At 37.6% G+C, this 22,704-nt stretch overlaps 1 protein-coding gene across 1 annotated transcript in view; it reads left to right on the forward strand.

Annotated features, from left to right (window-relative positions):
• The first annotated feature begins 227 nt into the window (after window positions 1-227).
• The window catches only part of HERC2 (HECT and RLD domain containing E3 ubiquitin protein ligase 2), a 211,665-nt gene continuing 189,188 nt past the window's right edge, over window positions 228-22,704 (forward strand). Inside the window, 3 exon segments of the mRNA XM_043991382.1 lie at window positions 228-434; window positions 1,671-1,776; window positions 18,395-18,509. Coding sequence (XP_043847317.1) covers window positions 1,705-1,776; window positions 18,395-18,509 — 187 coding nt within the window. The 5' untranslated portion in view covers window positions 228-434; window positions 1,671-1,704.

Raw genomic sequence — 22,704 nt, forward strand, 5'->3', positions numbered from 1 at the left:
GCGGAGGCGGAAGTCCCTCCTCCCGGAGCCTGCCAATGGGTTGGGCTGAGGCCGAGTCCCCCAGTGGGGCTGGGGAGGAGGAGGAGGAAGAGGATGATAGAGTGGAGAGGGCGGGAAGAGGGGGGGGGAAGGGGAGGCATTGCGATTGGCTGCGCCGGTGGGGGTCCCTTCGCTCTGATTGGCTGAGTTGTGGGGAAGAGGCCGCTCTCCGTAGCGCGGACCCTCCCCCTTCCCTGGGTCGCTGGGGGGGGGGGAGGGAGCGGTCTGATAAGGCCGGGCCCCGGGTGCTTGCGGGAAGTGGAAGGGAAAGGCCGGTAGTGGCGGCGGCGGCTTCCCCGTGGACCGCAGTCGGGAGCCCGGAGCGAACCGAGGCGTCCGGGAGTGAGTCGGCGGCCGCGGCTCTCCTGCACTGGAGCGGGGCCGGCGGGCTGACGGTGAGGAGAGAGAGGTCGGGGAGAGGGAGGCTTCCCGGCCTCGGGTCCCTCCTGGGCGGTGAGAGGACGAGCTTCGCCGCGGGGCCGGGGGCGTTGGCGGCTCCGTTAATTGGGGCCAGGGGAGGTCAGCGCGGCGGCCGCCCGGCCGCCTTTGTGGGTCAGTCACCGGGCGGCAGCTGCTTCCCGGGGGCCGGGCCTTGCGCCTCCGGGGTGGGACCGAAGAGGCGGGCGGGCCTTATCCCCGGGGTAAACATGTTTGGTTCAGTGGGGGCGAGGCTGACGGTGCGGGCACCGTCCCCAACCTTGGCTGCCCCTGCCTATCTGTGCTCCGCCCTCTGCTGCCGGGGCGACCAGCGAGCTCGGCTGTCCAGCTGCAGCTGCAGCTGCTGCTGCTGCGCGCGGGTGTGTGTGGAAGTGTGTGTGCACGCGTGCGTGTGCACAGTCTGGGGGCCCTCCTGGTCTTGGGATTAGTTACATAGAGGTGACTGCCCAGAAGATCATGAACTTGTGTTTGCTTTCTGTGTGTGTGTGCATGTGTGTGAGGGAGTGTGCGCGTGTGCGTGCACCCTGCGTCCTCCCTTAGCGGTTATTGCTTTAGATGGATAATCAGTCATCAATTATTTATTTCATGCACCATTTACGGGTCTGAGAGAATGGCAGCAGAGCCCTTGATGTTGTCATTTGTCACAGAAATGATGCGTCCTATTTTCTTTTTGGGTGTGCTATTTGGTTATGGAGGAGAGGGTATGTGACATGACTATGGTTTTTAATACTCTCAGCCACCCTGCCTACTGTACCTATAATGTAACATATACAGATCTGAAGAATCTTAATATTATGGATTCCATTTTTAGAAAAAGGAATAGTTTTTGCTTAAACTCTGTAACTTGCCCTTTAAATAGAACTATGTATATGTATATATGTATATGTGTAATACATATATGTCTGTATACCCATTTATGTATATGTATATATAGGGAATCCCCAAAGTCTTTAAGTTTAATAGCTTAAAACTACACTAAGGCTTTTGGAACACCAGAGAGTGTGTGTGGTGTAGCTTAAGATATCTGTTTTAGTTTATAGGTCTTGGAATACTTGTGTGTGTGTGTTGTATCTTACCATAACTGTTTTACTTTATAAGTCTTGGAATACTTTGTGTGTGTGTGTGTGTGTGTGTGTGTGTGTGTGTGTGTGTGTGTGTGTGTGCACCTTAAGATATCTGTGTTTTACTTATAGGTCTAAGAGCCAAGAGGGGGCTGGTAGATGAAAGATGTCTTCTGAATCCTTCTGTTTGGCTGCCCAGTCTAGGTTTGACTCCAAGTGGTTGAAAACAGATTTACAGGTAAGAGTCTGATGAGAGGTGTTTGGGTTTTTTTGTTCATGGAATGATTCTAGCTCAAGTATAATCTTAACCAAATTGTCGTGGGGTTTTCACCTTGACTTGTAGTATTCAGTTTACATTTCATGTTGACTTTAGTGGAGGAAGATTTGATTTCTATAATGAAGACATTGAAATTAGATTGCCCGTAGATGTGTAATAATCAGAGTTTTGTGATTATTAATGGAGGAAATTTTGGAATGTAATTGAAGGTTAAAGTTCATATTAATATTTTGCTAACAAGTTCGATTCTCTTTTAAATGGGCATGTATAATTTCTTGGCAATTCTGTTTTCAGCTGACCAACCATTCTCTCCCCCCCCCCCCCAACCATAACACCATAGAGAGTTTTAGTAGTTACTTGCAACTATTTATTATGTATACAAGTAAACTTATTTAATTGCATTACTATTTGAGCTTATTGAGAAATGGGCTTTGGTTAAATGGAATCGTATTTTTCTGTGTAGGGTTCAAAGTGGCTGTCACTATTAAAAAGAAATACTTTTATTCTTTAAAATAGTACTTGCAAATCAGAAGGTTTGCATCATTTACGTTATCTTCCAGTCTATTTTTTAAAAACATAAAAGTATTGTGATGGTGTCTTAAGATTGCCTTTTAAATTTCACAGGGTGGAATAAACCTTACAGAAAACATATCTTCATAACTGCTTATCATTTAAACATAAACATTTTCTAAGCAATAACTTTGACATAAGATATTTCTAAGCAAAAACTGAGAATATTGTAGTCATATTTTTTGTTGAGGTTCACTTATTCTAAATGTTTCTTAGAGCAATCTACCTTTTTAAAAAAGAATATAATTTATTTTCATTGTTAAAGACATGTTAATGAATGAATGTCATGCAAAGTGTCAGGTAGGTTTTGTTAGGTAGGTTATTCTTCTCTCCTTGTCCCATGTTGAGTGTGGGCAAATATGTGTTTTGAAAATGTTGCAGATTATATATAAAATGTTGGCATAAACATCAACAAGAACTGAGAATAGAGAATTTGCTATACAATAGGATAGATTAATTTAGTCCTTTTCTTGGATTTGTGTCAGGATAGTACCCCTTGTTTATCCTAAATCTTTATTGGGGTAACTGTTTTCTGAATTGCTTTTGTTTTGCATTTCATGTTAGCATATTTGAAGTAATTATAATTATTACTTACCAAGAAACTTTTAGTAGAATGAAGAGCCTTTTGGCTAATAAATTGAAGTATTTTTTGAAGTTCCTTTTTTAGGAAGTTATATGTGAATCTTGTTGAAAATAGGAATTTTAACACTTTGAAATATACCCAAAGCTAGTTCCTGCCATTTGCTTTTGGCTATTTCAGGACTAGTACCGTTCATGAAGATGAGCCCTTCTGTGATATGGTGAATGCTTGAAAGAATTCAGGCCTTTCAGCTGGTTTATATTTTTATGTTTGTCTAGATGAAGGATACAGGATTTGTTGAATTAGCTAAATTTGTGAGGGAAAATGTCATTAGAGGGTTGCATATTCTTATTGGGGGGAAAAAGCCCTTGTCCATAAGTGATTATCATTCATTTGTGGAATTATGAATGCAATCATTCTAAAAATTAAGGTCTACTCCAAACATATTTAGTTCCTGTTTTGTATCTTAGTAATGCCGTCTCATTCCTGATTCTGCTGCTTATGAAAGTAGCAGCAACTTGAATATGAAGAGCAGAGAAAACACCTTGAGAACAAGGTTCATTTGGCATAAAAGGGGAGGAGTGATACCTTTGCCTGCATTTGTTGTTGTTGTTGTTGTTTTTGGTAAGGCAATTGGGGTTAAGTGACTTGCCCAGGGTCACACAGCTAGTAAGTGTGTAAAGTGTCTGAGGCTGGATTTGAACTCAGGTCCTCCTGAATCCACAGCCGGTGCTCTATCCATTGCGCCACCTAGCTGCCCCCTTTGCCTGCATTTGGAGAGAAAAAATGGAGAATATATTTATAATGATCAAGTTTGAAGGCTTTGAGCATAATTTTAGGATTTCTTAAGGAAAGAATTATAAAACTTAATAGAATGTTTCTCATTGTTCCTCTACAAAGAATATAGTTTTATCTTTCATGGTGTGATGTGATAGACTGTTGACTATCATCCTGTCTCACACTAATCCTACTGTAGGATAGTCACTTGAATTTTTTGGGAAAAAAAGTATATTTCCAAAAATAGTGGTGAGTTTGTCTCAGGGACCAAATTACCTAGAAATTATGTAGCATTTTTGTATGTTATATTCAGCAGTACTCCATATTAAGCAGTAATGGTAAATATATTAAACTGGAGGAGAAAGCAGTTAGGACAAATCACCAATAAAGGTGGAATATTGAGCTTTAAGGATTTATTGACTAAACAAAAGCCTATTAGTTTAAGAAAAAATCCTAGGGATAACACATTCCCTATTATATTAAACATCTCAAATTTTTGCTTGCTGCTTAGGTCTTTTTATTGATTCCTAGTATGCCAGTAAATTTCTCTGTGCCAAGGTATAAGGATACAGGATAAAAATTTCCTTAGTTTGCAACTAGAATGAATACGGAAGTAATTATAAGTATGAATAAGTAAGAATGTATTGAAACCATTTTCTTTAAGATAACCGTTGATCTCTCAGGTGCTGAATCTAGTAGCTTTTTTAGTACTCTATATTCCCAATGAAACTTCCTTTGGTATTTGATAATGTTGAAATCCTGATTCTTTCTTCTAGATCCTTTCCCTGGTTTCATTCAAATGCTAACTAAAATCCTACCTTCTAGGGAAGCCTCTTCCATTCTTCCTTAATTCTAGTTCCTTTCTTCTGTTGATTATATCCAATTTATCCTTTATGTATCATGTTTGTATACTGTTATTAGTTGTTTCCCTCATTGGGTTGCAAGCTTTTTGAGAGCAGGGGATTGCCTTTTATCTTTCTTTATATTGTCAGTGCTTAGCACAGTGTTGGGCACATTAAGCACCATAGCAGGCCCTTAATAAATGTTTATTGACTGACTTTTGTCTGTCACACTGGCTTAAACTGTTTTTCTTATTTGTTGGATTTTTCTTTTCCTTTGCTGGTATATCTTGCTGACTTGTAAATGCCCTTGGGGATGGATTTATCCTTGATTCTTTTCTTTATTTTTTTTCACTCTTATTCTCTCTGATGATTTCAGCTATTACCTTTATTTTTATTGTATTTACATTTGTCATTTTTGCATAATAGCACTCTCTCAAATTAGCATACCATAATTTTTTATACATTCTTTAGTCATTGGGCCTTTAGGTTGTTTTCATTTTTTTTTGGCCATTACAAATAAAATAGCTATGAATTATTATTATTTTATTTTACTATTTTATTCTATTTTTAAGGTCCTTTCTCTCTTTAATAATATCCTCTGAGTATAATTCCAGTAGAGGGATTATAGTATCAATTTTCTGAGTATTGTAAATTTTGGAGAGCATTCTAGCCTCTCAACAAATGTAATGAGTACCTATTTCCCTGAACCTTTACTAGATTACCTTTGAAAAATATGTCCCTTATGCCCTGTCCCTGAGCTAAAAGTCATCTCTGCCTAATTTTATGATAGCTGTTGCCCTACCCTTTCCTGTGCTCTTATCACATTCTGTCTTGTGTTGATCTAGATCTAGAACTGAAAGGGACCTTAGAGAGGCCACAGGATATTGTATCCCGTTATTTTTAGCTACGATGTGTATTAAAGAACATGGATCTTGGATAAAGGAAACCTGAGCTTAGGACTTGGTTTACTGCTTTTTTTAGTGATATGATATTGGAAAAAGTCACATTGCTTCTATGAGCCTCAGTTTACTGATCTATAAAGTGGACCACACTAATGCTTCCTCTACTTATCTCACAAGAGGTTGTGAGGAAAGGAAAGTATTTTGTATACTTTTGTATTCGTGTCCTGTTTTTGACACTTAGTACTTGTGTAACCATGGGCAAATCACTCATAGGGATCTGAACCACAGATTCCTCATCTGTAAAATGAGTCATAATATGTACTCCCAGGGATGTGAAGAACAAATGGAAATGCATGGAAAGCCCTTTATAAACCTTAAAGGGCCAGGTAAATGTTAGTTACAAAAAATCCTTCCTATGAAATTGTAAAAAACAGCAGGGTAGTGGATATAATGCAGAACTTGCAGTTATATAGACCTGGTTTCAAATACTATTACTACATGTGATACTTGATAGGTTTGTTGCTATGGTCAAGTCATGTAACCTTTCCCAGCCTCACGGATTGGTTGTGATCTGCCTCAGCATCTCAGAAATCACAGATGCTTGACATAGTGACTAGATTGTAAGCACCTCGAAGGTAGAGATTACGTTGTTTTTCAGCTTTGTATCATGCTACGCATCCTATTTGTGAAGCATTGTTTCTGGTATGTAGTAGACTCTTAATGCTTGTTGGCGTTAAGTTAAAATTGTTGAGAAATCAAGAGTAGCACCAGAGACTCTGGGGCAGGGAAAAGGAGGGAGGATTGGAGATCAGGGAAGACTTCGTAGAGATGGTGAAGGAAGGAAAGGATTTCTGCATGTGGGGGAGAAACTTGCGAGTATGGCTTTAGGACATTTATGAAGGCAAAGAGATAGAGGAGACGGGTATAATGGTTGAGAGGATGGTAAATTAGCCCAGTTTGGCAGGAATATTTACAAGGGTGAAGGAAGTGAGTAAGTATGAAATCAGGTTAGATAACCGATTGTATGTAAGCTTGATGCCTGGCTAAGGAGGTTGTTATTTTATTCAGTAGGCAATGGAGAGTCACTGAAGGTTTTGAGTCCGGAGAGAGGATCTGTGTTTGATGCATATAAGGGTTACAGTTAACACAATCCTTGTCCCAAGATATTCTGGGTGGGATGTTCTCAGCCTGTGGAGTACATGTCTAATTGTTTATCTGTATGTAGTCTTAGACCCTTCTCTATTTCCTTCGCAACTTGGAATCATGGTTATTTTCAGGGTAACTTTCGTATAGGATTAACGTACCATATTTCTTGCCTAGTTTATTGGTAGGTGGCCTTATTAAATCTTACCTGTTGATTCTAATGGTAATTGTTATGTCTGCTTCAGTGGAATCAAATTAGAGTTAAGTTGCTTTTGTAGTTTCCAATTTTATTTCCATTGATATATGACTAATACTATTGTATGTGATTGATATTAAAAATTTATTTCATTATGGCTTCAGTGATGTGATTTAGTTATTAATGTTTATTAGTTGCAGTACTCACCATGAAGGCATTTATTCTTTCTTCTATTCTCCTGTTTTGAGTTATAGTAAATTATTAAAATCTAATAATGAGAAACATCCAAAGATGAAAAAAAGGACTATCAAAAAAACTTTAATCATGAAGTGAGAACTGTACCTTGATTTTTCTGATCATAATACTTTTTTTGTTTAATAAAAGTAGAAATTTAAGGATTTTAAACTTATTTTTGGTTTTATTTTTAGAAACAGAAAGAAATTAGCCTTTTTTAAGCTTTATCTCCTCCCTCCTGCCTAGACACATTTATGTCTAGGATGACTTAGCACTATACAACTTAAGTCGCCTTAATTTCAAACCAGTGTTGTTTTTATTTACAAATGTCCTAATTTTAAAGAAGGGACTTTTAAACTATCAAAAAACTCCTTATGTTTGTGTAGGTATGGCTTTTTTGGAAGTACTACCCAGCATTGTTACCTTGTTATGTGTCTGAGCTTTATACTTGAAAAACATATATGCTAAAATGTTACCTCTTTCCATCAGCTCAACTAAAAAATGACTTTTTTTTAAACAACCTCGACTTTCTAACCATAGAATATTTTCCTGCTAAAGAATAACTTCTGAGGGTAGTGGAAGAGTTAATTTAAAGTCATATGTAACCTTTAAACATAGAACTTAGTATAATAGAAATTTAATTAAAAAATAATAGAATAAACCAGAAATGTAGGAATTAGTGTTTTTTTTAAAAGAAATACCTTTAAAAATCAATCCACCCATATTTATCTGTAAATAATTTTTGCTTAGAATATTTTTCCTTTTTCTTAAAACATTTATTCCCTTTCTCATAAGTTCAAATAGTTTTGTTAAAGTAACAATTTGTGCTACAAGAATATTCCATCTTTCATTTCTTCTATAGCAAAGAGATTTCATCATTTTGCTGTGTGTAGTACCATCCATCTAATTTGTCTGGTCTTGCTTGGGACTATTCCATGAGTGAATTTTCCCTATTATTGAGGCTTACCCCTTTTAAGTACCAAAATTTTCTGGTTGGAAGGGGAGAGGAAGGGAAGATTTTTTGTTTATCTTTGAAAATTTTCTAAAATGAATTAAACATTATCCTGCCTTCAACAGAATCAACTATACATGCAGTCTTTTCTTGATGACTGTTCATTATGAATGCCAATACTGTTCTACAACTTATGTTTATGGTACTTTGAAGGGTTTTTGAAATGTGCAGGACCTGTTGGATCCACTACTGTTTCCAGACTGCTTTGCTTTTTTGAGTTGTTATTTTTTCCTTGTCACTTCTTACTGTGTTCCTTTGTCTAGAGTCTCAATTTTCCTCTTGTTTTCCTACAGGATAAAGACCCAGGTAACCACATTTTATTAGAATTGCATCTAATGTAGGAGTAAGCACTCTTCGAGGGAAAAATCTATGAAAGATATACATGAGATTTTTATTATTGAGATTTTATGACATCTATTTTGAATAGAGGGCTTCCTTCCTTCCTGATCTTGCTTGTAGTTAAGCTTGCTGGACAAATGAGACCTTATGAATGTTTTTTCCCCTTTAATTTGATCCTTGATTTCTTTGGTTTAGGGGCCTTTCACCTTTGGATTGTGGAAATTTATTTTGATTTGGGGACCCTACCTTTAGGCTGAGATTAGAAAGCCTTAGGCCTTCAGGGTCTCTTCCCCTCCCCCTCTGCTTCAGCTGAGCCAGAAAGCCCTGTGGGCTGTGCAAGACGCCAGGTCAGACAGCTGGGGAAAAAAAAAAAGCCCCCAGCTCCCTCCGACCTGAGAGGAGCTTTCTGAAAGATCCCGGCTAGCCTGTGCTGAGGCACAAGCTGCTCGAGCACTGCCCCCCCCCCCCCCACCAGCTGCAGCCCTGGCTAGTGGATTAGCTTGGTCTGTGGGGGCGAAGGAGGCCCTGAGATTTGAGTGGAGAGAAGAAAAGGTATATATAGACCTGGGAGTTAGACTCAGGGGATCGGACTAGAGACGGGGGCGGACAAGGTCGGAGCAGTTTGGTTGGACAAGGATGGACGAGAGAGGCTGAGAAGAGGTTCGGACAAGGAGAGACAGGTGACGAGACGAACAGCAAGAGTACTGAAGCGGTCAGCACAGGGTACAGGTTGGAGAAAGTGAAGATTAAGAGGAGTTTGAAGAAAGTAGCTGAGCAGGGAAAGTGTAGTGTGCCCTGAGGCAGGAGGCGGCTAAGGCCCTTATTGTATTCAAGAAGTTCGAATTGCAGCAGGTGGGAAAGAGACCTCAGGAAAGGAGTCAGGTTGTTTTATTTCCCTGTATTCTTAATTTTCAATAGTATCTCATAAATAAACTCTGCTTTGATTATTTAGTTAAGCGGCTTCTTAATCCTGTGTTTATCAATTTGGGAGTGGAGAAGTGTGGTGAAACTTTATAAATGGCTCACATTAAATTAATGAAGTCAGATAGCCAGTTAGTCAACATTCCCTAGATTAGTCCTCCAGTCAGATTAGCCCCCCCAAATTAGGCTAGTCAGTTCAAAATATTTTCACATTTTAATGGAGACCTTGAAGGGATTTATGGCCCAATTATAATTTTCCAAAACTTATCATTTTTCTTATAATCAGAATTTTTCATAAGTCCAAAATTATATAATTTTCCAGGATTAGTTATAGTTATTAATAATAATTTTTTCACAGGATGAAGATTGCAAATTAGCACCTTCTTTGTAAAGCTCCTTTTCTGGTAATTTTAGAATTGCCCAGGACTCTGGGCTCCCAAATTCTTGTTCACTGTACACCCCTGTTGGATAAAAAAATTTTTTTGAGCCTGTAGCCCTAGTTTGTTTAGTTATTTATAAATTATAAACAAGTATTGCATACTAATAATTATAAAATCTATACACAAAATGGTAATTTAAAACCATTATATAATATTTTATCGATAAAGAAACCATTTTGCTCTCACTGAAATATTTTTATTACTTATTTAGTTATTTATTTATTATATATTTATTTATATATATTTTATATATATTTTATTAACCCTAATATTTTTAGTTAGAGTAATGTGAATATGCTTCATTGGTTTTCAAGATCATTAAATTTATTTTGATACTTGGTGGCTGTCATAGCTAAAAAAAATCCCAACCCTCATAAAGTTGACAAGATATAAATGAAAATGAAATAAGGGGAAATGATGGATGTTGCTGGCTGTGGTTTCAAAATCATAATACTCATTTTCAGTCCTATCCACCATTTATGCAAAGTTTTTTGTTGAAATTCATCTTTCAAATTTCTTGCTTCCCTGTTCTTGTGAATTAACTACAAAATATTATATTGAGTTTTTATATTTTTAACAAAAGGATTCAAAACTCATTGTACTTCTTAATTTGGAAGATTTTAAAGCAGATTAGAAAATTGTTTCCAAGTTTTTTATGTGCTGAATGTCATAGAAGTTTTTATAGATAATACATAATGTTTTCAGCAAGCCAGGATGAATATCGTGGTCATCAGATGATGACTGAGAAAAGACCATCAGAATTACCAGTTAAGAGTTCTTGGGTAACTTTGGAGAGAGCAGTTTGTTGAGTGACATGTCAAGGTTGATGAAGAGGTTGAGGACCAGGGAGAATGGAAGGATAGTGATGCTCTTGTTGGAAATAGAGAATTTTGAAGAGTGTTGGGTGACAGAATGTAATGAGATCTGCTGTACAGATTGCAACCAATTCATACCTACTTATCAATTTTTAATTTTTTTTCCACCAAAAATGAAAAGTTGGGAGTTTGTAGTTTTATTCAATGGCCACTGTTAAATACTTACTGAGTGGTGCTTGTGGAGGCTACAAGATGAATTGGGGTGGGGCAAGAAATTTTGTTTGGGCAGTTGCTTTGGTGACTAGGTTGCATTTAGGTCATAACTTCTCCAAAGAGTTTACCATTACATAGCCATAGCAGGTCGGTGGCATTCAGTGGAATTAAGGGGAAGTTAGTTTTAAATAGGTGAAGCATCTGGTTGTTGTGTTGAAGACAAGCCTACTCCTTGGTAGAATAGGATGTAACCTGTTTTCCCATTGTCTAATTGGTTGACCTCACACTCCTTATGATCATACCATGGGTGTATAGTGACTTTCACTTTGAAAACCACTGGACTATGGGATTGAGAGGTGTAGAGATCTTCCTAGGATCACATAGCCAGTATGATCAAAGGTGGAATTTGAACCTAATCTTGACTCCAGACTAGTTGCTTTAAGAGGAAAACAGTAGGACACATGCAAGGCAAAAATGATTACAGTGAGAGGGGTATGATTACTCTTCCTATGTTGTATCCCGGGTAGTAGCATGCTTTGGGTATAACTAGTTATGTCATTTGATCAAGTAGCAATTTTTTAGTTAAATTCAGGGGGGAAAACTGATTATTACATATTTGGTTTATTTCTTTAATTTTGTATTGGGATTTTGGTATTTTGCCTTAGTGAACCTTAATAACTGAAATGTTGATTTTAGAAAAATGATTGAACATAATTTTTAATGATTATTTGTTTAAAATAAATAATTTTAATTCCTAAAATACATTTTTCATTTACTCCCTCTGAGTCTCACCATGATTTAATATTCATTCACATTCATTTTTCTTATTTATATGGTTATGGGCTTTTAGATTTAAACCTGGAAGGGATCTTAGAGAGAGGCTATTTAGTACAACCTCGTTGTTTTATAGACAAAGAAACTGAGGCTGAGAGGTGAAGTGATTGGCTTGAGTCTCTCACATGTCCAGAGGCGAGTTACATGCTTCAGCACTGGTCCTCTAGAGTTGTGGTTGATCATAGTTTTTAAGTCTTTCAAATTTGCTTTTCTTTACAGTATTGGTGTTATTGTAGAAAATGTTCTCTTGGTTCTGCTCACTTCATTCTGTATCAGTTCATACAGAGAGCAGACTTTTACTTTTGTTTGTATCTCCAGTGCTCAGCACAGAGCTTTTGGTTATAATTAGTACTTCTTGATAAATGCTTCATTCATTTATGACTTCCCAGTTTTATCTGAAATTCCTCTTTATCTTTACTTATGGTACATTAATATTCCATTACGTTCATATACCGTAATTTATTCAGCCATTCCATAACTGATGGACACCCTCTTAGTTTCCAGTTCTTTGCTACCATGAAAAGAGATGCTATAAATATTTTTGAACATATGGACCTCTTTCCTCTTTCTTTGATCCCTTTGGGGTATAGGCCTAGTAGTGCTTTCATTAAATCAAATAGTATCTATAGTTTAGTAACTTTGGGAGCATAGTTTCAAGTTAATTAACAGAATGGTTCAAGCAATTCATAACACCAACAGTGTATTAATGTGCCTACTTAGCCCCTCCAACAGGTGTCACTTTTCCTTTCGTTATCATCTTTGTCTTTCTAATAGTTCTGAGGTATAACTTCAGAGTTGCTTCAATTCTAATTTCTCTATTCATGTTAGGAGGATTTTCATAGGTTTTTTAAAAACTTTATTTCTTTTTTAATAATATAAACATTTTAATTTAAAGTTTTGAGTTCCAAATTTTATCCCTCCTTCCTTCCCTCCCCACCCCCTCCCTGAGGCTGTAAGTAATCAGATGTAGGTTATACATATGTAGTTATGTGAAACACTATAATATTAGTCATCTTGTGTAAGAAAACTTGAATAAAATAAAAAAATGAAAGTGAAAAGCAGCATGCTTCAGTCTGCATTCAATCAATATCATTTCTTTCTTTGGAGGTAGATAGTATACTTCATCATTAGTTCTTTGGGATTGTCTTGGATCATTGTATTGTTGAGAATAGTCAAATTATTCACAGTCCTTCATCAAACAGTATTGCTGTCTCTGTGCACAGTGTTCTCTTTGTTCTGCTCACTTCACTATACATCAGTTCATATAAGTCTTTCCAGGCCTTTCTGAAATCATTCTGCTTGTCATTTTTTATAGCACAATAATATTCCATCACCATCATATACCACAGCTTGTTTAGCCTTTCCCCAATAGATGGGCATTCCTTTGATTTCCAATTCTTAGCCATCACGAAAACAGCTGCTAGAAATATTTTGGTGCAAATAGGTCTTTTTCTCTTTTTTGGGATGTGTTTGGAATATAAACCTAGCCTGGAATGTCACAGCTGTATTAAAGTTTTATAGCCCTTTGGGCATAATTCCAAATTGCTCTCTAGAATGGTTAGATCTGTTCACAACTCCACCAACAGTGGATTAGCATCTGGGTTTTCACACATCCCTGCCAACACCCAATATTTTCCTTTTTTGTTATATTTGTCATTCTCATAAGTATGAGGTGATACCTCAGTTGTTTTAATTTACATTTCTCTGATCAATAGTGATTCAGAGAATTTTTTCATATTTCATAGACTTTAAATAAATTTATTTTTCCATGTTGACAAAAAAACAAACAAGGATGGTGGTTTGTTTTATATTATGCAACTTTGCTAAAGTTTTTAATTGTTTAAATTCATTTTTATTGACCATGTAGTGTTCTGTAAGCAAATGGTTATATTATCTGCAAAAAAGGGTGATAATTTTCTTTCCTTTTTGCCTATGTATATTTCCTCCATTTCTTTTTCTTAATGCTGGAATTATCATTTCTAGCTTCAATCTACGTTCAGACTCCATCATGTCTTTCTCTGGAGGTGGATAGTTTTTCATTATAAATCTTTTGGAATTGTTCTGGATCTTTGTGTTGCTGAGAACTAAGTCATTCTTACTAGAAAGGCCTTTTATATTTGTACTTTTGTCTATTCTTTTCTATATTGAGTGCTTTCCTTCTTTCCAATCTATTTCTATTTCATTCTTCAAGTTTTGGCTCAAGAATCATCTTTAGGAAGTCTTCATCAACCTCTTCAGATTCATATTTCTTTTTACATTCACACTCATTTATTATTTTTAATTTGTGTTAATATTTTGTGAGGACCAAATGAGATAATATTTGTAAAGCACTTAGTAAAGTGCCTGGCACATAGTAGACCCTTAATAAATTTTTATTCCCCTCACTTCCTATGTACAGACTTGTTTTGAAGAAAAATACTCAAATGAATCTGTGATCTCATAGATGTGGTTGTTCCCTCCGTTGTGGTTAATAGCAAACTATGCCTGTCCTGTGCAGTTTTTATGTGTGTTTGGAACACTTACTTCCTTTTTCTTGATATCGCAGAGAACAGTGGGGTACAAGGGTTTTCCATCTCTTATCCTTTTCTCTTGACACATTTTCACTTTTGATTATACGTTTCCTTAATGGTATTCATTATGATGCTTCTTGGAAGTTTTATAGTTGTAGTCTGCTCATACCCATCATGCTCCACTCCAGTGCTTTCTTTGATACTTATTTTTGAGGACATGCAACAATGCATTTTTGGAGGCATAGATTTTTAACAGTGGGAGAACATTGGTATAAAAAAGGTGGACCTTTTTTTGGGAGGAGAGGATCCTCTGGTTAATATCAGGTGAGACATGAGGAAGGATACACACACACACACACACACACACACACACACACACACACACACACACACTCACACACTCATCAGTGGTCTTTGTAATGGAAATACAGTGCAGAGTACAAATTGGAGAGGGATTCCCTCTGGAAGATGAAGTCCTTCAGATACTCCTCTTTGTAGATGACATTATGCTAGTTGTGTCAAGCACCAAAACATTGCAGAGCCTCTTAGAGATGAATAACCACTCAAAAGAATTTTGGCTAACCCTAACATTGAGGAAAAGGTACATATAAAACACGTGGATGAAAAATGTCTGTTGTCCATATTATTAAAAAAAATTAAATTCTGAGTTTGTGGCCTGGAGTTCAGGGTTCTGTGGGTAAGTTTCAGGGGGGTTATGTTATTTGGATGGGAAGAATTACATCTGTGTTTTTACTAACCTCTAAAAATTTTCATTTCCCTTAATTATGAATGAAAAAAACAACATTATTCCGACAAAGGGTTTGTCTGTAAGGCTTCATTAGTCTGTCATAGGGATACATGACACAAAAAAAGTTAACAACCCTTGACTTAGGTGGATAACATCTCACTGTATATTGACTTTGCCATGACAAATGGACAGTTAGTTGGGCCCAGAATTAAAAAGGAAGGGAATGGGTTAGATTCCCTTAAGGAAATTGCAAAAATTCTTTAACAATTTAGACATAATAAATTCACTATGTAAAATAATTTATTGTGCACTGGGTTCATTTAAATAGTGAACTTCTCTAGTGTACTTAATTTAGAAAAATTCAGCATATACAAGTGTTTAAGGAACACATCTGTTGTACAAAGTGATTGTGCCATGTTCTCATTATGCTAATGGAAGTGTTTTGTCAGCCCAGTTAGTATCCTGTTTTTCTAATTCTTAGGTATCTGGAATATCATATAAAATTGGGCTGTGAATTTGGTACTTGAAGGACTACAGAATTATGTTCTTTCATCTTGGCTGTGCATTTGAGTAGATTCTAGGAGGCATAATTTTGTACATGAATTTTATATACATGAAATTTATATTTTAACAAGTTACATTGCATGAAAATTCTATGTATTCACATGTTGCTGTAATTTATGTTTCTTTCTGTTGATGTAAGGATGCTAGTTATCCTTTGTTCTGAGTTGGGCCTGACTCAGGCCATTCCCCCCAATAGTGTAACTTTGATATTGGAAGAAATGAGGTACTCCCAAGTCATTAACAGTTAATAAAGGATTTAATTAGCCATAGTAGGAGAAGGATATTTAACAAGGAGAAATATTGAGGGCACTTTGAGTTGCCTTAGCTCAGTGAAGCTTTTTTGCTTGTATTACCCCTCATGATCTACCAGACTTCCAAGACCTCCCTCCCCTTTCCCATCCTCTTCTGGATTCCGCTCTCTCAACTCCTATACCTCCTTGGTGTCATTCAACTGTCTGAGAATTTAATACCGTAAGCCAACCAAGTTTCCAGGAATGTCTCTCCCCCCCCCCCCCCAGGGCACTGTGTGCAGGGTCACACAGCTAGTAAGTGTCAAGTATCTGAGGCCAGATTTTGAACTCGGGTCTTTCTGAATCCAGAGCTGGTGCTTTATCCACTGTGCCATCTAGCTGCCCCCTCAGGAATGTCTTTTTAAGGAAAAACTATCCTAACTTGCATGTAGGAGAGGGCTAAGGTATTGCTCCTACCACATCTCTACAGTATTAATTTGATCCTATACGTTTTGAAGGAATATACTTATTCAGTTGAATGTAGAAAGGAGCATTATTCTTGTCTATCAGCAAGAAATCTTACATGGTAAAGTTAAATGAACCACATCAAATATTGATATGGTTTTTAAAAAATTAGTGACAAGTAGTGCTGTTGTCTATGTTCTGTATAAAGGAAGTTTATAAAGAAAATTTAAGTTATATTTTTTGTTCAATGTGTTAGAAGCACAGCTAACAGCTGGAATAGTGTTGTGCAGCTCAAGTGTTAGCAGCTCAAAGAATCCAAGCAGGCAGCAGAGCGTGGGTGAAAGCATCTTTATTCATCTTTGAAGATGGGCACTCTTCTGAATGTGTTAGAGAGTGCACTGAAGTGAGGTCCTGCACCTTGATTTATACCCACCAAAGGTCTTTCTCGACCAGTCATGTTACAGTTCCCGTTTACTTACAGCCTTACAGAAACAAGCACTCACACAGCATATAGTACCCACCTCCTATATATGGTAACTGTAAGAACCAGTCAGATTGCAACGCTAGGCTTTAAGCTTATTCTGGCCAAGAATGTCCATTCCTCACTAGAACAGTGCTGTGTTAACATACATAAACATATATAATTTGTCAAGAAACAAAACGTAAGTCGGGGTTTGAACACTGGGGTTAGATGGGAATCACCTCAAGGTGAACTCCCAGTTTAGCTTAGCTCCCACAAAGTACAGGCCCCGTTCCAGGCCCTGTTCCAGCAGGCCCAGGGACCTAGGCTCCTCAGAGCTCTGTGTGCTGGGCGGCCCCCTGCTGGGAGGTTTGGGCAACAAAGTTGTGGGGCTTGAAATCAAACTCACACTGTCTTTAGGGCTCTGAGAAGAGAACAAATAGGGTCTTTTCTCTTAAATGGAAACTTTTATGGAAACTTTACATTAATGAGGACAAGCATGAACAAATACTAACAAATGTACAACTGAGTTAATACTGACCTATTCCAAATTGATTGCATTATTCTTTCATTTCTCTCATTTCCCATTAGTGTCACTCATTCATTCTTTTTGTTATAGACTTCAAGTCTACTTTAAACGATTAGTCTTTTTTTTCATTTGATCCTGTGTGTTTCTGGGATACTTATCTTTATTTTGTTAATTACTTTAGCCTAAAATGGTTTTTCTTTCCTTTGTTGATCTGTAAGACTATACTATAATTGCTTATGTATATTGTGCCGTAACATTTAAAATTTATTTATTTATTTATTTTTTGCCACACAATGAGGGTTAAGTGACTTGCCCAGAGTTACAAATTTAGTAAGTGTCAAGTGTCTGAGGCTGGATTTGAACTCAGGTCCTCCTGAATCCAGGGCCAGTGTTTTATCTACTGCGGCACCTAGCTGCCCCCTTAACCTTTTTTTTTTTTTTTAATGATAAACATTTTTATTTAAGGTTTTGAGTTCCAAATTCTATCCTCACTTCCTTCCCTCCCCTACCCCTTCCCTGAGGCTGTAAGCAATCAGATATAGGTTATACATGTGCAATTATGTAAAACATTACCATATTAGTAATTTTGTATAAGAAAACTGGACTAAAAGAAAAAAATGAAAGTGAAAAGCAGCATGCTTCAGTCTGTATTCAATCGTTATCAGTTCTTTTTTTGGAGGTGGTTAGTATGCTTCATCATTAGCCCTTTGGGATCGTCTTGGATCATTGTATTGCTGAGAATAGTTAAGTCATTCACAGTTCTTCATCAAAGAGTATTGCTGTCATTGTGTACAACATTCTCCTAGTTGTGCTCACTTCACTAAACATCAGTTCATTTAAGTCTTTCCAGGACTTTCTGAAATCGTCCTATTTGTCATTTTTTATAGCACAATAATATTCCATCACAATTATATACTACAGCTTGTTAGCCATTCCCTAGTTGATGGGCATTTCTTTGATTTCCAATTCTTAGCCATTACAAAAAGAGCTGCTAGAAATATTTTTGTACAAATAATGCTTTAACCTTCTAAGTAGATAGTAATCTCCTGCAGAAAGTAATTTCTTGGGTATGATGTTTGTATGAAAAGAATAATATTTCTCTGTTGATAAAGGAGCAACATTTTTCTTATATGTAATATGTACTTACATGTTTGTTGAATGACATATAGATGGAAAATTAGATTTTGTAAAAGGGTTATTAACTAAGAATTCGTAGATTAAGTTCAATTATAGTATACTTTTTCTTTTTTGTTAGCTCGCTTTCACAAGAGATGGACTCTGTGGCCTATGGAATGAAATGGTCAAAGATGGAGAAATTGTATACCCTGGGACAGAATTAATACAGAATGGAGAACTACCTCCTCGAAAAGGTATTTTTAGTATTTTTTTAGTTTGCACAGCCTTTTCTGGTTTACACATCGTATGTTCCTAAAATTATGTATTATGTACTGGAATATAAATATCTATAAACTTAAATCTTAGGCAGTTCATTTTTCATTTGTTAGTGACATATTGAATACAAATACCAAGTGTGAAGGAGTAGTTAAGTAGTATAATAAATAGAAGTATTTCCTGGAAAATGTTCACATTTTCCTTTAAAAAAATCATTTTCCTACCTTTTGGGGGCCTTTTCATAATGTTTTCCATGACAGATTATGTTTAAAATAATTTTTTCAGTCTCAAAAATATTTAAGTTCTCGGTTTGTCTTTTGATTTTGTTTGTATGGAAATAATAATTGGTATCCCAATAATTAGTAAGTAATTTTTTGTGTTGCCATCTATGGAGTAGGGATAGGTACTATCTCTGACATATAGATTGAATCTGCCTATTGCCTTAATTTTATCTGCCTTCTAGACCAGTACCAAGATGTTATTTCATTTATTCTTGTAGTTGAGATAACGCTAGGGGATTTGTAGGATCTTATGAGCTGGAAGGGATTTTATCTAGCTTTCTCATTTAACAGATTGAAGAAAATGAGGGCTAGAGAGCTTGTTATTTTCTTTTCTTCTTTTTCTTTTTTGTTATTTTCTAAGGTCATTATTTTCAGCATTCTAAAAATGAACAAGATAGAGGTATTGTGCTCTGAAAAGAGATCATTCTTTTTGTGAAATTAGAAACAGCAACTTGCTATCTAGAATAGCAGGTTAGGATTAGTCTCTTTTGAGAATGAGAAGATTTCAGGAATGTTAGTATTTTAAAATTTTCTATGCGAATTAAAACACCTTTAGAAATAAATTCTATCAGGGTCTCAGATTAAAAAATGTATTTTTTCCTCAAAAGTAGTATTGGTAGATCTTTATCAGTGCTTTATCAAATACCTCTCATTAATTTGTCACTCATTCTTTTCTCTTATCCTTTCTCACTTGATGATTAAAAAAGAATCATTTGTTGTATTTATTGAATAGCATTTTGTATTCATTGCTCTTTAGTTTTAAAATGCTTTAATATAATTAAATTAAGGTGCTTTTTATTTATATGGCCCCTGATTACATGACCATTTTTTCTCCTATGTGAGTGGCTCTTAATAGAAAAATTTTCATGTGTGTATGGCCTTTTAAATTTTTTTACTACTTCCCCCCCAAAAACCCCCCCAAACTTGACTTATATTCTCATATAGATTAATTTGAAATTTTAATATATTTTTATGGTGGTGATAGAATTATTAATTGTAAGAAAAATACAAGTAATTAGGCATTACAACTTGAGTTTCTGGAAAATACCCAGAGTATATTTTTTCCCAGGGGTACAATTAGTAATGTTTCTTTTTTTCTTTTCTTTTTTTTTTAGTGAGGCAATTGGGGTTAAGTGACTTGCCCAGGGTCACACAGCTAGTAAGTGTTTAGTGTCTGAGGCCGGATTTGAACTCAGGTACTCCTGACTCCAGGGCCGGTGCTCTATCCACGGCGCCACCTAGCTGCCCCTATAATGTTTCTTACATAGTTCTCCATTTCTTGGGTCCTTGTTGTTTCTAAGCGTGTCTTCTACTGACTACTTCACAAATTTTTGTTCAGTTTGAAAATCTTTTCTGAGACACGAACATTTATTATGTTTTCACCTTCCCCTGAGATAAATTGATGCCATTTTCTTTCCTTTGAAATCACACATGGGATATACTCATTAGAGAACTGATGGATTAATAGGCAACTACTTCATTTGTAGTAACTAGATGAAATTCATTTTGTGGTCATACAACACAAAGAGAAAAACATTGACCCACAGTGTATCTTTTTCAGCCAGTAAGCATTATTAAGCACCTATCATATGCCTCCAGGCACTATGCTAAGCACCAGGGATACAAATCCCTGTCTAATCAGGGACCCATAACACATATGTACAAACAAGTTATAAACAAGATAAATAGGAAATAATTAACAAAAGGAAAGTTCTAGAATTAAAAGAGATTGGGAAAGGCTTCCTGAAGAGGCAAAAACGTTAGCTGGCACTTGGAGGAAGCCAGGAGGGGGAGATGAGAGAGAGCATTCCAGGCATGGGGGACAGCTAGAGAAAATTCTTGGAACTGAGAAGTGGAATCTTTTTTTTGGAACAGTCAGAAGGCCTGTGTCACTGGACCAAAGAATACGTGGAGGGAGCAGTCGGTGTAAGGTATAAGACTAGAAAGGTGGAGGGAGGGGCTAGGTTATGCAGGACTTTGAACACCAAACAGAGGCTTTTGTATTGGATGTTGGAGGTGATAGGGAGCAGCTAGAGCTTATTAAGTGGAGGGAGTGGGGGGAACGACATGGTCTGAAGACTGGTGCTTTGGTGGTGGAAAGGAAAATGGACTGGAGTGGTAGGGGAGAGACTATGGCAGGCCCATCAACCAGCACTGGCTGTGGTTATGGACTAGGCATGAGGTGATGGGGGCTTGTGCCAGGACAGTAGCAGTTTTAGAGGAGAAAAGGGGATATATTCAAGAGATGTTGCAAGGGTGAAATTGAATGTCCTTGGAAACATTGAATCAGATGGGGCGGGAGGGTGGTGTGGGGTGGAGAGGATGAGATCATAAGTATTTTGGAGGGAGCAGTTTTGGTTGAATGATGACGTCAGAAACCAGATCATAGGGAGTTAAGAGAGGAGTGAGAGGAGAGGAAAGGAAGTAGAAGCACCTCTTGTAGATGGTTTTCTCAAGGTGTGTAACCACAAAAGGCAGAGGAGATAAAGGAAGATAGTTAGTATGGATGGAAGGATCAAGTGAGGGGAGAGACATGAGCATGTTTGTAGGCAGTGGGAAGGAGCCATTAGAGATAGGTGAGAAAATGAGAATGACAGAGGGGACAATCTGCTGGAGAAGAGGAGTTAAGAGAACGGGAGGAGGGGCAGCTAGGTGGCGCAGTGAATAGAGCACCGGCCCTGGAGTCAGGAGTACCTGAGTTCAAATCCGGCCTCGGACACTTAATACTTACTAGCTGTGTGACCCTGGGCAAGTCACTTAACCCCAATTGCCCTGCAAAAAAAAAAAGAGAGAGAGAGCAGGAGGAGAGGAAGTGGAGTCAAGGGATTAGAGGTCATGATGTGTATGAAGAGTAGGGTTTGGTCTGGGAAGGCAGAGGGAAAGGTGGAAAACCAATGGAGTGTGATGAGATAAGGGAATTGGAGACTTCCTGAACTTGGAGAGGGTGATGGCAGGATCAAGGGTATGACAATCTTTGTAACTGAGGTAGGTTGGAGGAGTAGGTCAAGAGAAGTGAGTAGTTGAAAAAGTGGGAGGTTAGGTATTAGAATATGTCAGTATGTATGTTGAAGTCCTCATGTGAGGGCAGGAGTAGGGGAGGAGAGAAAGATTGCAAGCTAGGTATTGAACTCTTTAAGAAAGGAGGAGTGTCTTGGGGGTTGGTAGACCCCTAAGCTACCAGGATGTTGATTGGGTGGAAGATGTGGATTACATGGACTTCAGAGGAGAAGAGTTTACTGAGTGATAGAGGTAGGGAGAGAACATGGAAGTAGCAGTGGGGAGCAAAGAGTATTGCAGTTCCTTCACCTTGACCAGTCAGCTGAGGAGAAGCAATGAAGATGTAGCTAGCCCTGGAAAGAATGGTTGGTGAGGCTGTGTCAAGGGGAGCCAGGTCTCAGGGATTACCAGAAGATGGAAAGGATGAGATTTAAAATGAAAGCAGATTTGTTGCCTATGGAGAAGGCATTCTGAAGGGCATGGTGGAAGGAGTGGGTAATTTTGGTTAGGACTTTGGGTTTGGTGGGTTGAGGGGTATGGGAATAAAGAATCAGGTAGTAGTGGATAGGAAATGGGGTTTGGATGATGACCTGGAGGGGTTCAGATGTATACCATATGACCAGCTATGAGTATGTGAATCATTAAGTAAATCTTGCCTCTTTCTAGAAGAGGCTGGAGATCAGGCAGAGGAGTCATGTGTAACAGGCAGCAGACTAGAGGTCAGGTGGAAGGTCTGTTTCTCCTCTCCTTCCTTGGAAGTATAGACATCAGGCAGGAAACAGCACAGCAAGAGATGTAAGTTGTGTCTGTTCCACATTCTTATTCCTTTTCCTTCAAGTGACACAAGCAGCAGGAGATAGATGGCAACTATTCAGAAGGAGAGAGTTCTTCCTTG

The sequence above is a fragment of the Dromiciops gliroides genome, chromosome 3 (genome assembly GCF_019393635.1).
Source record: "Dromiciops gliroides isolate mDroGli1 chromosome 3, mDroGli1.pri, whole genome shotgun sequence".
In the NCBI taxonomy this organism is placed as follows: domain Eukaryota; kingdom Metazoa; phylum Chordata; class Mammalia; order Microbiotheria; family Microbiotheriidae; genus Dromiciops; species Dromiciops gliroides.